This window comes from Pithys albifrons, chromosome 1, assembly GCF_047495875.1.
Source record: "Pithys albifrons albifrons isolate INPA30051 chromosome 1, PitAlb_v1, whole genome shotgun sequence".
NCBI lineage: Eukaryota > Metazoa > Chordata > Aves > Passeriformes > Thamnophilidae > Pithys > Pithys albifrons.
The window spans coordinates 105,383,268-105,397,327 of NC_092458.1; the positions used below are offsets into that span (position 1 = coordinate 105,383,268).

Sequence of the window (14,060 nt, forward strand, 5' to 3'; positions counted from 1 at the left end):
ACAAACCTCATGTTTTTAATGTAAAAAGTTTATATCCTTCACCATCAATTAGTTTGTCTTTATCTTGTCTTTGAGTGCTGTGTCCATTCTGGGCTCCTCACTACAAGAAAGACTTTGAAGTGCTGGAGTGTGTCCAGAGAAGGGCAATGGAGTTGAGGAAGGGCCTGGTCCACAAGTCCTATGCAGAAAGGCTGCAGAGCTGGGGGTGTTGATCCTGGAGAAAAGGAGCCTCAGGGGGGAACTCCCTGTAGCTGCCTGACACCAGGTTGTATCCAGGCAGGGGTCAGTCTGTTCTCCCAGGCAACCAGTAACAGGACAAGAGGAAATGGCCTCAAGTCACACCAGGAAAGGTTTAAGTTGGACAACAGGAGGAATTTCTTCATAAAAACAGTTGTTAAACATTGAAAAGGGCTTCCCAGGGAGGGGATAGACTTACCATCCCTGGAGGTGTTTAAGAAACAACTGGACACGGTACTCAGTCTCAGGTCTAGTTGACATGGTGGCGATCAGTCAAAGGTTGAAGTCCATCGTGGAGGTCTTTTCTAACCTAAATGATTCTGTGATTCTATTCTGCAGTTCTGTGTTACTGCTTACTTTCCCTGAGTACCTTCTGGTGCAGAGCAGGCACTGCTGTGCATAGCAATGAATGCTGTGAGGTTGTACCAAGGAGTCTGACTAGATGCTGTTTACCAAAGAACTGAGCAGCATTTTGGTGGGAAGGCATGTGTTAGTGCTGTCTGCATTGCTCTTCACAGACTCAGCTCTCAGTTAAAAATCTGTTAATTTTTCTTGCAGAGAGAATGTTGCAAATGTTTCAGGAGAGGTTGGACCAATTAACTCCTTGAGGGTTTTGTTTCCTTGTTGTTTTTTTGTTTTGGTTTGGGTTTTTGGTTTTTGTTTGTTTGTTTGTTTTTAATTTAGATTTTGGTTTTTGGAAATCTGGAAAGATTCTTTCCTTTCTACTCTGAAAGGAGCCCTATGAGCTTTCCTGAGAAAAACAATAAGGCTAGTCTGCTCTGAACTTTTAGGAACTTGTAGAATGCTGGGCTCAAAAAACAAACAAAAAAACAAACAAACAAAAAAACCCAAACAAACAAAAGAAACCAACCAAACAAAAAGCTCCAAGCAAGTAAAAGACAAATAAAAAAAAAATCTGCAAGCTTGAGCTGAGGAAATCAAAAGGTCCTAAGGGAGCCTCAAATAGACTATTGTTCCACTATAAGTTTTAAGGTAGCACAACCCCAAAGATTTAGTCATAGATTTCTACTACCGTACTTTGATTTTGAGACATGGATTTTGTTTGGGGTATATGTTTATCTTGTTTTATTTTATTATTTCCTTTTTGTCAGGTATATTTAAATTAAAATAGTGCAGATCCTTATAAAATAGTATTAGACATCTCATAAAATACTTTTCACTTAATATCATAGACTTATAGAGTGGCCTGGGTTGAGAGGAACCTTAAAGGTCCTCTAGTTTCAACCAACCTGTCATGGGCAGGGACACTCCCCACTAGACCAGGTTGCTCAGAGCACCATCCAGCCTGGCCTTAAACACTTCCAGGGATAGGACAGCCAAAGCTTCTGTGGGCAGCCTGGTCCAGGGCCTCACCACCCTCATGGGGAAGAATTTCTTCTAATATCAAATTTAAACCTACTCTCTGTCAGTTTGAAGCCATTCATTCCCTCTTGCCCTATCTCTACAGGCTCTTGTAAAAAGTCCCTCTCCAGCTCTCTTGTATGCTTCCTTCAGGGAAGGGACACAATTAGATCACTCTGAAGGCTTTTCTTCTCAGGGTTGAACAATCCCAGTTCCCTCAGGCTTTCCTCACAGCAGGGGTGCTCCATTCCTCTAATCAACTTGGTGGCCTTCTCTGAACTCACTCCAAGAGGTCAATGTTCTGATTAGGTCTGAGTTTACATGATTCTTTCACATTTTATTAAAGATATTACAGTCAGACCTGTTATATAGAACAGCATTTAATTGATATTCATATATTGATAGATACAGACAAAAATAAGCTCAAATACTTGCAATCAAAGCTGTGTAGTCATGACTCAGCTGTGCTCTGCAGGCAAAACAGTGGTTTAAGTTACGAATTGTGCTTGAGCAGAGTTTTGCAGCTGAGGCATAGACTCTTAATGCACGTGGCTTTTGTATCTGGGCTGCATATCTCCCTTAATCTCTACCAAATATAAGTTGCAAATTTCCTGCTCCTTTGTAACTGACGAAATTGTTCTTTAATCAGCATGCTAAGAATCACTAAAGAATATACACAACTAAGCTGAAAATTTTAGCAATCTGCATACAAGTAAAAATAGACAGAATGGTGTAAGGAAATTAGCTACAGTTATAGTCCACTTCAGGCAGCTGGATGATTTTCCCCTGTCCACCTTCACTGATGCCTGGTGTTTCCAAGAAATTCTTTCACTTAACATTATTGTAACAGTTTCAGGTCATAACCTCAAAGAAATGCAATTCTGGCTGGAGGACAAATTACTGCTCCCTGTCTCTTATGTTACATTTTCAGTCTTTTCCATCTAAAACCTCAGACTTTTTCTAAATTCATATATTTTGGTTTCTTAGCAGACACTGCAAAAACAATGGAATAAGTGTCAAGAAGCTGAATGCATGTTTGGGGTACCTGCAAATTCTTCCACCTCTTTGATTTTTCAGTTTTGTCCTACCTCTAGAGAAACTGAATATGGCCGTATATAAAAGCTAAAATTTTCTAGATTTTCAGAAGTGCCTCAGGGTTTCACAATGAGATTTACAGCCCATTCATAATTCATTCTACGAGTGCTCTTGCACACAGAAGAGTTGCTGCCTTTTAAACAACTTCGTTTGCTTTTTCATCTCGATTGTTATTCCCCCTAGTATTTCTGATTTTAGAATATAGTAATCATTCAAAAATATAGGATAAAAAGTGAATTTTAGTAGTCTCTTTCTACATTAGACAGAATTCAGTAAAATCTCAGCAGAGATTCAGACAGCTGAACACCATTGTTTTGTTTGTTTTCTTGATTAAAATTATCTTGAAAGGTTTCTTTCTGGCTCTGCAATGCAGTGCAGTAACAAAAGGAATCACAAAAGTGCAGCTAGCAATTTCAGTGAAAGGGTCTCTAGAGAAACGTGAAGTCTGAACAGCATCTACTAATAATGAGTGGCACTGCTGTAAAGCAGCAGTGTAGTATGTAGGTGTAAGGAAAGGGAGACGGGAGGTTCATCCCATGACGTGTTTCTGCAGCCTCTCTTTTCAGTTATTACATGTCTGGGCTAACATTTTGTGATTACCAACTCACAGCATCACTACAGCACTGAGAGATTAATCATATGTAAGACAGAAAGTAATGAACTGCCCTTGTCAGAGAAAGGTCCTGTCAAGTGGAATATGTGAGCTTGATCTGACCAGTTTGGGGAGCTTCTCCCTGAAATTCTAATAGGATTAAGCTGATGCCTTGAGAGACCCCCAGAACTGGACTCCGAGCCAAGTTAGTGTGGGATAAGATAAAAAAGTAGATTCTTTAATGTCTAGGGTAAGGGCTTTCAGGAATAGAAGATGACATGGTTCCTCAAACACTGATTTCTATGGTTTTCATAATATTGTCCACCCAATCCCCAGTTCACCCATCTCTTGGTCTAGCCCTGTCCTGCTCCTGATCACACCTCCTCAGGATTTGAGTTTGGGGGAACAGTGGGACCCTCTCCTTCATAATTTTTGTCTTCCTCAACCCACGTAGGGCTGTTGAAGCTTTTCCAGTCTTCTTTAGAGCCAAGGTTGTTGGCTTACGTTTATGTTTAGCTTTGCAGGCCTTCTGATATTCTTCAGCTTTCTACCTTGAAAAGAGGTTTAAATAGCTAAAAGAATTTGAGCTATTGATATGTGGTGGGGGTTACAATAGATAAACATTGAATTTAAGCTTCTAGAAATATTAGCACACTAAATTTGCCTTTTACTACAGTTACAAGTACTACTAAAATCTATAAAAATGAAAAAATAAAAAAAATAAAAAACCCCTGAGACATCAAAGCCCTCTTAATGTGACCTGTATGGAACACAAGCAAATAGAAATGGACAGCAAGATGGATGCTGGGGAAGCAATGGAAGTGGTTCCTACAAAATATGTCTCATTAGGGAAACAACTGAGGCTTTTCTGAGGACTCCAGGAGGAGGCAGAAATGTAATGACTGTGCCCCTGCCCACCTTTGACCACAGGAGGAAGGAGGAAGCACTGGAGGGGTGGTTCAGAGAAACAGGACCAGTCACTGTTCTCTTTGGGCTCATTCAGCACTAACTTTTGCTATGCTGTGGATGGACAGCCTAAGGACCTTTTCCTGAATTGTTCTGTCCTGTTTCAATATTCTCACTTGTCTCTTAAGAGATAAGAAGAAACAAATAAAAGGAAATAATAAGAAAAATAGAAGACAATAACAATAAGAATAATAGGGAACTTGAGCATGTTTCTTATGAGGAAAGGCTGAGGGAGCTGGGGCTGTTCGTCCTCAAGAAGAGGCAACAGAGAGGGGACCTCATCAATGTCTATCAGTGCCTACAGGGAAGTATTAGAGGATGGACCAGGCTTTGCTCGATGGTGTCCAGCAATAAGACAAGAGGCAGAAACTGATGCACAGGAAGTTACACCTGAACATGAGGAAGAACTTCATCACTGTGAGTGTGACCAAGCACTTGAACAGGTTGCCCAGAGAGGGTGTGGAGTCTCCCTCACTGCAGATATTCCAGAACTATCCAGGCACAGCCCTGTGCCATGTGTTGTAGGACGGCCCTGCGTGAGCAGGGAGGTTGGACCAGATGACCCACTGTGGTCCCTTCCAACCTGCCTCCTTCTGTGATTCCAACGAAAATGAATAAGGAAATATTTGTCACTGATTTTATTAGAACAGCGTCTATATCTCTTTTTACTACTGCTAGTGCTATAAAACATCTTTTATATCAGGATATTTCTTACTTGTTAGTACCAATTTTTGTTCTCTTCATTAATAACTAGCTGAGCACTTTCCTTCTTCTCACACTGATTTTATTCTTCTCATTGGTAAGGGCAGGCAAGACATGAATTAAAGTGGAAAGAAAAAGTACTTGCATACCAATTCCCAACTCTGATGCTGTGGCCTATTATGATAAAAAGGTTATATAGTAATCCTCATTCATATACCTTTTTTCTCTATGTATTTGAAATATTATGTGCTCTGTTTTCCTCTCAAAGATTTCAAAAGGGAATAAGCTTCTATTCCAGTTCATTTATTAGATATGTTTATGAAGTTCATTCCACACAGTCTTTATTAACAGTGAGTGCCTGAGCCTGACTGAAACAAAGCTTAATTTTTATGTTGTGTTTGCTACAGTGGTAGTCAGAAAAAAATTTTACACTTCTAAAATAAAATGACAAGGAGCCCTGATTTATTATTTTATATATAATTTCCTGGAGGAAGACTGCTCAATAAAATTTCCATTTAATTTTGAATATGATTGACTATTCAAAATTTGGGCAGTCATAATAGGTATCATTTCATTTGAGAACTTAATGAAAAGCTCTATCTAATTTCTGATCATCTGCCTCAAACTGATGAACTCGTCCTTACATCTTCAGATAATCATGTGTGGTACTGATTTTATTCTTATTTGAAAGCTCGATAATGTTTTCTGAACAACTTAAGAAAAAGTATCATTAGACAGGTTCCTAACATAATATTCAAGAGATACAAAAAAATCTTCAACAGTTCTTCAGTGTTTGCTGAAATAAAATAACTCTGCATGAATTGCCATTTCTTGCTGAGGCTTAAAAAGACTTTTTTTTTTTTTTTAGTTACTGTGTTTTTAAACTCAAGAATTTTCACAGAATGAAATAGCAGCATCAAGGAAACAAAACTAATAAAAGGTTTTTGAAAAAAATAGATGATGATGGATGACATTTACCTCAGATGAATGAATTCGATAGCTGGCAGGAAACTTGGGAGATCCACTTATCTCTTGGAGTACTCAGTAATATATAAGGAAAGGAATCAGGAAGCTCATTGTTATAGTTTGAGCTGGCAAAATGCCAACTGCCTGGTACCCAGTCAAAAAGTCCACTCCCAGAGCAGGAGAGTGAGGGAAAACAGCAGAAACAAGGCTTTAAACACGGTGAGGTTTTTATATTTATACAAAGAAGAGGAGAGCTTAACACAGAATATGAAATAGCACATAGTGACAGGAAACAACAACAGGCTCACTGAGGTCGCCCCAGCTAACAGGTGAAACTCCAAACCAACCAAACCCCCTCCCCAAAGGAAACCTCCCAGCAAGAGGGAAAGAGGAATTAACAGGAATGTGCTCACATCCCCGGCTAAACAGACATGCCGACTGGCAGCAGGGCCTGATATCAGCAGTCAGGGAGCGGGAACCGTCCTGGTCAGAAGCATGGACCAAAAAGAGAGCAGAGACTCCTCCCACCTTGCTTGTTATACTCCCCGACACTTCCTGATCATGTCAGATGATATGAAATACCTCTATGGCTGCTTAAGTCAGATGATACCTGTCCCCTCTAATCTGTGTCACAACCTTTGAGGCCTGCTAAAAACTGAGGCCTACATGGGGACCTATGCTGACTAAAGCCAAAACTACTACACTCATAAAAGTAGAGATAACAATAGTCAACCATATTCCTTCTTGCTTTTATTCACGATGTCATATTGTTTCTAGTAGTACAAACACAGTCTTCTGATTTAAAATAGCTGTAGATAAGAACTGTTAAGGCAAGATCCTGTCTCCTTACAAATACAATGAAAAACAATATATTGCATTAGTTAAATCCAGTTGTTGGATTTGAATTATTTGGATTGGTTTAGACTAGTTTGGATTAGCTAAGTTGTCTCTAACTTAAAAGTGAATTTTCTGTACTGCTTTTCTTCTCATACAGTATTTTGAGATTAAATAGTCATAGGAATTAGAAATAAGAGTAAGTTAACTGTGTGTTTTACGTTGTCTTCCCATTGTTGCTTACAAAGCATTTCCAAGTTAATCTATGTAAACCAATACCCAAGGTCGCCTTCATTTTGGCTCTGATTCTGTTTTTCAAATGGCATTTTGACAAATGTTCTTCATTATATCTTTACAGCTGCAGTTTGTGATGGAAAATTCATGTTGACTGATTCCTCTGGGTTTTTTCACTCTATGAATTATCCAAAGCCATATAATGCAAACATCATTTGCCAATGGATAATACTGTAAGTCATTTTCCAAAAATCTTATGTCTAACTTTTTTTATTATTGGGTCCTGCACAACAGCCTTATTTGTATGTCCAAATACTCCAGCGTGGAAAATATGTCATATCATTTTTGTTTTTGTATTTACATTACTTTTCTTTAAAAGCTTGCATGCCTAAATCCCATATCAATATTTTTTCCACTTACAAAAATTCCTAGATACAATTTTGAAAAATCTTGTGTGTTATATACAAACCCAGGGACATAAATGTAAGCTCAAAATAAATCACAGAATTCAAAATAATTGCAAGAAAGTGGGGTTTTTTTCAAAGTATTACGTTAAATACTAGTCTTCAGGTAATGGGTTTATATGATACAACTGTTACAAACAGATGGAATTTTCAAGAATTCCCTTGTCATTTAGGGGTACAGATTTCTCCTGGGAGTCAAGAGTACCTGTGCTCCTAAGTAATTGAGGAATATGTTTTAAAATTGTATGAGTATCATTTGATATAATAGCACCAAATGCCTTTTAAGCCCTAGGTACAAGAAGTGGAATTTTTTATCAAAGATAAATACCTACAGGGATAGATCTATTTGACTTTGACTCTCTAGATCCACTTCATAGGCCAAGGAGAAAAAACCTGAAAGGCAATAATTCTTATTGTGGCTTTGTAATAATGGCTGCTCTTTGAGAAGTTTTAATTTGGTACAAGAGTTTCAAAAAAGACTAAGGAATAGACTTTAAATTGGAAAAGTTTTGGACTTATAATTCCAAAGGCTCCTTTGAAAGTCCTAGGCTTTGATTTTGTTCAGGACATTTGTTCCTTCTCATCTTCAGCAGTACTATTCACCAATAATTTCAGTGTGGTTAAATAAACATGACTCAAGTACATGACTTCCTTCTAGGCTGTTCATTTTGGTTCAAGTGCTGCTATAGCATTGTATTAGGTAGATATCTAAACCACATATGTAGCTAATAAAAGCTTCATTTTGGAAGGAATCATGAGGAATTACCAATCATATAATAGAGATTCTGCAGATCTGTGTAATTACAGATTGATCAATGGCAAAAGCAAGTAACTGGATTTCTCTTCCACTTATCTGCTTTAAAAAATCTGGCAACACTGACAGGAAAAGCCTGAGAAATTTAGTGTGGCACTCAAATTTTGCCTTCCTTTTGAAGAGAATTTTTTCTATGAGGGAACCTTTTGGGTTTTCTAGTAAACAATGGGAGACATTTCATCCAATTGCTTTTATTATCTCTACAAAAATGTGTTAAAAGTCATACTATAATACATCCAAGATTAGATTTTTCTTTTGCCTGTCTTTACCTAGAAGGATTTCCCCATTACTTATAGGAAAAGCTTTTACATTTTCACCCCATTTAACTCCAAATGAAGATGAAATTTCCTCTCCTTTTAAAAGAGCAGTATACTCAATATATCCCTGGAACCTTAGCTTCCTGAAAGACTACCTTTCAGCTACATGTTTTATTCTTTTCAGACTGAGGATTTTTTTTTCCTCTGGAGAAATACACAATAATAATTTAAAAAAAAGAAAAGGCAATGATCTGATATGTACTTCATTCTTCTCTACTAATCATTACTGATAAACATCAACAGATGGCTGTTGAAAAGCTATTTTCTTTGGGTCTCTCAATTCCAGAAAACAACAAATAGTGGTATAAGACTCTAAACTGACAGTGATAGTAGTGCTTTAGAATTTGTACTACCATATATGTTTTCCAGAAAGGAAATGGGAGAACTACTGAAAGAACATAAGTGCAGCAAAATCAAGCATTTTTACACTTTAGTTTAAGTGACTTTTGTTATTAAACTTACTGTGTGATGGTTAGGGTGTATAAGTTCCCATGCAGTGGGTTTGAGATGATCAACTCTTCATGCAAATCTTGTTTTTGTCATAAGAAACATTGTTTTGGACTTTCAGGAGAGAGATTTTAATATCTTGCTATTCTTCTGGCCTGAGAAAGTATACCTGAGAAGTGAGGTGATATCTAGTAGCAATATGTATGAAAAGGTAATTGTAATTCAATAAGATGCAGAGGACAAACAGAAACAACAAAAAAACCCTGCAGAACTGATTATTACGTTCTAGAATTCAGAACATTCAGTTTCTTGAATACATTTAACTCCAGCAAGTAAAGGAGTACTTGTACTGTTACAAAAGGTTTATGCCCTAATCTTCTGGTAATTTTACAAGGCAGTTTGACAAATAGATCTTGATTAATATAATATCACATTTCTTCTGAACTTAACATCATTCAAGCCCTTGATTAATTTACTACTGTCAAAAAAAGATTTTCAGTTTTGAGGTTTATTTTTATCTTGTTACCTTAGAGTGCCTCGAGGGTTGTCCATTAAACTGAACTTCACTTCCTTTGAAACACAACGATATGCAGACATACTGAGTATTTTTGAAGGTATAGGACAGAACAAAATTTTAAGAGGTAAGTTTATTTTTCAGCTATTACTTTTCCATTTATAAAATCTAAGTAGCAAAATAAACATTTTGAAGTGAAAAAGTTGCATGCATGTGTTTAAGAGGAAGACTGGACCTGTGTAAATTCACCCTGTTAGACTACACATCAGCTCTTCAAAATTGCTTCCCTTATATGGTAAGAAACCTCTACTTGTTTTCTAAGCTCTTGTTTGAACAATCTTGATAACTTGACCAGAGTCATGGTCTTGTGGGGTCCATGTTTCACTGGAAATACATTTTCAGAAGATCCTGTAACATCTCATGCAATAACCAAAAATGAAAGTATCTAAACTGGACTGTTGGGAGAAGTCCTATGATACTCTCAGAAAATCATTACAACATGGCATTGTTTTCATCAGACCTTGAAATACTGATGAGACATTTTCTCTGTCTCTAAATTCTACTCTGGAAAACCTGTTTTCCACATGACTCAGTCTATACAGCTGAATTCCATCAGAGGCAGAAAACATATATTGAAGATAAATATATAGAGCTAAGTCAGAAAGATATATTATTACTTATCTTTATTTTTGGAAGCAGGTAGAGAACAGGAAGGGGAAACAGTATAAGACTAGCTGATGTCCATATTGGTGAATATCAGAGATAGGATATGCAGAATATCCATAGAACAGTCAAAGAGCTAAATTGTCCAGGGTTTTGAAGCTGTTGCAGCAGGATCACAATACAATGGGGAAAGAATTCTTTAAGACTCAAGAAACTAATCCCCTATGTTTTTGTGATAGCACTGGAGATTTTAATGTGCTCGAGATCATTTTCTCTCTAACTATATTATTCTTTATTTGTTTTCAGCTTCTCTGTCAGGGACAAATACTGAAACAATTTACATTTTTTCTCATGAGGCTACAGCACAGTTTACATCTGATTATGCTGAAAATTACAGTGGCTTTAATGCAACATACTCTACATTTAATACAAGTGAACTAAACAGTAAGTGTTCTCTGGGTATGTGTGTGTTTGTTATCCCAGAAGTCTGGAGTATCTCTATTTTCAATCTGACAAAATGTACAAGGGAAGTGGTGTTTTCTGGCCTCAGTCCACTAACTAGATCATGATTGGAAAATTTCATACTGCTCTAAAGATCAAATAATTGATTTCAGTAAGAGCATCCACTAGTTTACCTGTGTCTAGCAGTAGGGTGTTGTCTTAAAAATCTCATCTGTTTAAATAAGAATGAAAAAAAGAGTCCATCAGAGTCCTCTCAGGCAATTTGTTCACTAATGAACACTGTGGAATCACAGCAATCTTTATTCTGTGATCACCTGACATTACCTCCTCTCCAGATTTTCTGATGTCTTAATACACTGCCACAACTAGCAGTCCCAAATGGTAAAACTAACATTTAGGAATACACCTGCTTCACTAAAAAGGCATTGGGGAAAATCCAGATACAATAAATCTACAGTGACAACAAAATGCAGCAATATGGCTCATGCATTGGTATTCCTGGGCAATTGAACAAATGGAGGCTTCTTCAGCTGCTAAATTTTGAGTAGGATGTGAATAGGGAATATGACCAGGAAGGGATATACTGCAGGAAGCACCTGGAGTGCCAGCAAGCTCTTGTCATGTGGAAGCCGTTGTGGCCTTTATTTAAAGGCACTATAGAAAGACATGGAAATATCATGAGAAGAAAAGTGATGAAGATGCTGCAGCAAACCCATGCGAGCAAAGAAGGAGCGAAGGAGCAAATGAGGAGAAGGAAAGGGTCATCCCAGGTTCATGGAGCACAGCATTCAGCTCTGGTGGTGAGGCCTTTCAGCTGGAGCCATCCAGGCCCTGGCAAGAAAAAGAGGAAAAGAGCAGGGTTAGCCCTTAATGTTACCTTTGCCAGGGTCTTTTCCTCATTGACCCATCACATTACTGGTGAAGGGTCAGAAATGAAGGTTAGTGAATAGAGTCCAAGAGTATTTTGGACCACCCTTCAGTGATAACATTTTGTTTACATGTACAAATGATACATTTAGCTGAGTAATTATGTTGTGTTGCATAGAAGAGAGAATTAAGTCACCGTGGGCTTCAGTTCACAATTATACTTAAAAATTTACATTTTTCATCTCTCTTTCTTATGTAATTCTGAGAAAATACTCAATGTCTCTGTAATTTTTATTTACTAGAGGTTCTTATTCACAGATTACGAGAAAGTCAATTGCACTTTTGAAGATGGCTTTTGTTACTGGATACAAGATTTAGATGATGATTCAGACTGGGACAGAGTTCAGGGTCCTACCTTTCCCCCAATGAGTGGTCCTGAGTTTGATCATACATTTGGCAACTTTTCAGGTAAGATCAAAAAAAAATTTCTTGCAGATTAAAGGAAAACCTCGATTTAGCTTATGTTATATCACTGTACAATGGATTCTTCACTGCGGTGTGACTAGGATGTCATTTTATTCTGCCATAAAAATCAGTCAGGACTGCTGGGTATAAACTGATTGGACCTTATGGAAATACAGGAAGAAATAAAGGAATATGCAAACTGGATAAAGTGTGAGGTACTGAAAGGTTTCAATGCAGCCTTATCTAAAAAAGGAATTTCTATTATGCAACTGCGTTATAGGTAAAAACTGCTCATGTTACCTTGAGTCAAAAAAAGGTAAAATTACATTTCAGGGAAATCGATTTCATTCCTATGTACTACTGATATCCTCATGGTTGTCGCAGAATTGTTTTCATTTAACATAAAGTTAACCTCCAGTGTACAAGGGCTACCTGTATCCCCAGTTATATCACACTAAACACAGTAATTGCCAGTACTTGTGCCAAACACACAAATACTCTAGGAAGTGTTACAGTTAAATAATTTAATTAAAAGAGCAATCATATCAAAAGTGGAGCTTAATTGAGGAGATAATGCTAATAGTAATCAGATTTTGAATGTCTATCATGAATCCTTATCCCAGAATTAGACTCCAAAAATTTTATTTTCTGCTTCACTAGTAAAACTAAACAATCACTTTCTCAGCTGATTTGTCAATTCATCTAAAACTAACATAATCTGGGGAGAGAAAAATAGTATTCTCCACTTTATCAGATAGAAATTATTCACCTCTCTCTGAGCAAATGCACATATTCTAAACAATCTTCAGAACACTTTTTTATCTTCCCACTTGGCTCCTAGAGTAAAAATGAGATGAAAGAACATAAAACTTGGTTAATGAAATCCTTGGCAATAATTTCTAACTCTCTCTCGAATTATAATTTATTTTAGGTGCTCTCTGTTTTCCTGTGCTAAATCTAAGCTGACATATGTGATGTTTCCATATGAAATGTTCCTATTATATTGTATATATAGTTTTCTATGACTTGTATTTGGAGTAAAAAGGTGAGTTTCATCATTAATATCTAGCTATTCCACACATTGAGAGAAACTCTATTTTTGGTTTTCTGCTCTTGCAAAGCAAAGGACTTAATACACACTCAGAAATTGATTCTGCACACTCAGAGAATTGAAGAAACAAAGACAGAGAACTGTCACTTTGAACATGTGAAGACCTTTTCCATAAAGCTAGACACCATGTGTGTTTTAATGCTTGTTTTGTAAGTTAATACAGGGAATTAAATGCCTGGTTCAGCTTTCAGACTAATTTTCAGTTATTTTAACCTCCCACTTGAAAAAACCCAGCTAATTTAGAATTATAAATAGCAGAATACAGTATATATAATTTACATTACATAATTGTAATTACATTTCTTTTTAGATTCTATGAATAAAAAATTTGTGCATATATGTATGATTTAGAATAGATAAATAAAGCAAGAATTTTATTTTAGAACTTCCTAAGTTTGCTTTTCTTGTGATGAATGACAATGCTTCTGTGGACTGGCCTCATATGGCAGTAATAAGTCCAAATTCCCAGCTACAATGAATTAACTCAGAAAAAGCTACAAGCTCAATTTCACAAATAACATTTGCTTGTTTGGTCCTTTATAATGCTTCTCCTTTCTATAAAATATTCATGTAGTCATTCTCTCACCCTCTCAGAATGCAATCCATGTTTCTCATTTTTATGTCGATAAAAAGTATGAAAATTTTAGGAAATTATTCTGCAAAATCAGAAGAAATATCAAACAGAAAGACAGAAAGTGAAGTAGAATTGCCACCTTCATTAAATATAAGGTAGAGCTTCCACTGACTTGAAAAGGACTAGTTTCTCATTTCTAATCTGGTTCTGGGGAATATCCAACAAGCTTAAAAGCTTACTTTGATATGTCAATGACTGATGAATATATCTTGGGAGAATCATTCATATCTACTGTTTCTGGAATCTTCCAAATCATGCAACACTATCTGTGCTTTAAATGTAAAAACTCCAATTTAATAATAATAATAATAAAG

At 36.8% G+C, this 14,060-nt stretch overlaps 1 protein-coding gene across 8 annotated transcripts in view; it reads left to right on the top strand.

The window, feature by feature from the left end:
- Window positions 1-14,060, top strand: part of TMPRSS15 (transmembrane serine protease 15) — a 55,960-nt gene that overhangs the window by 17,674 nt on the left and 24,226 nt on the right. For all 8 annotated transcript variants that reach the window (XM_071572819.1, XM_071572783.1, XM_071572801.1 and 5 more), the window contains 4 exons: window positions 7,113-7,221; window positions 9,562-9,671; window positions 10,514-10,651; window positions 11,855-12,004. In XM_071572819.1, the coding sequence (XP_071428920.1) occupies window positions 7,113-7,221; window positions 9,562-9,671; window positions 10,514-10,651; window positions 11,855-12,004 (507 nt within the window). The remainder of the gene's footprint in view (window positions 1-7,112; window positions 7,222-9,561; window positions 9,672-10,513; window positions 10,652-11,854; window positions 12,005-14,060) is intronic.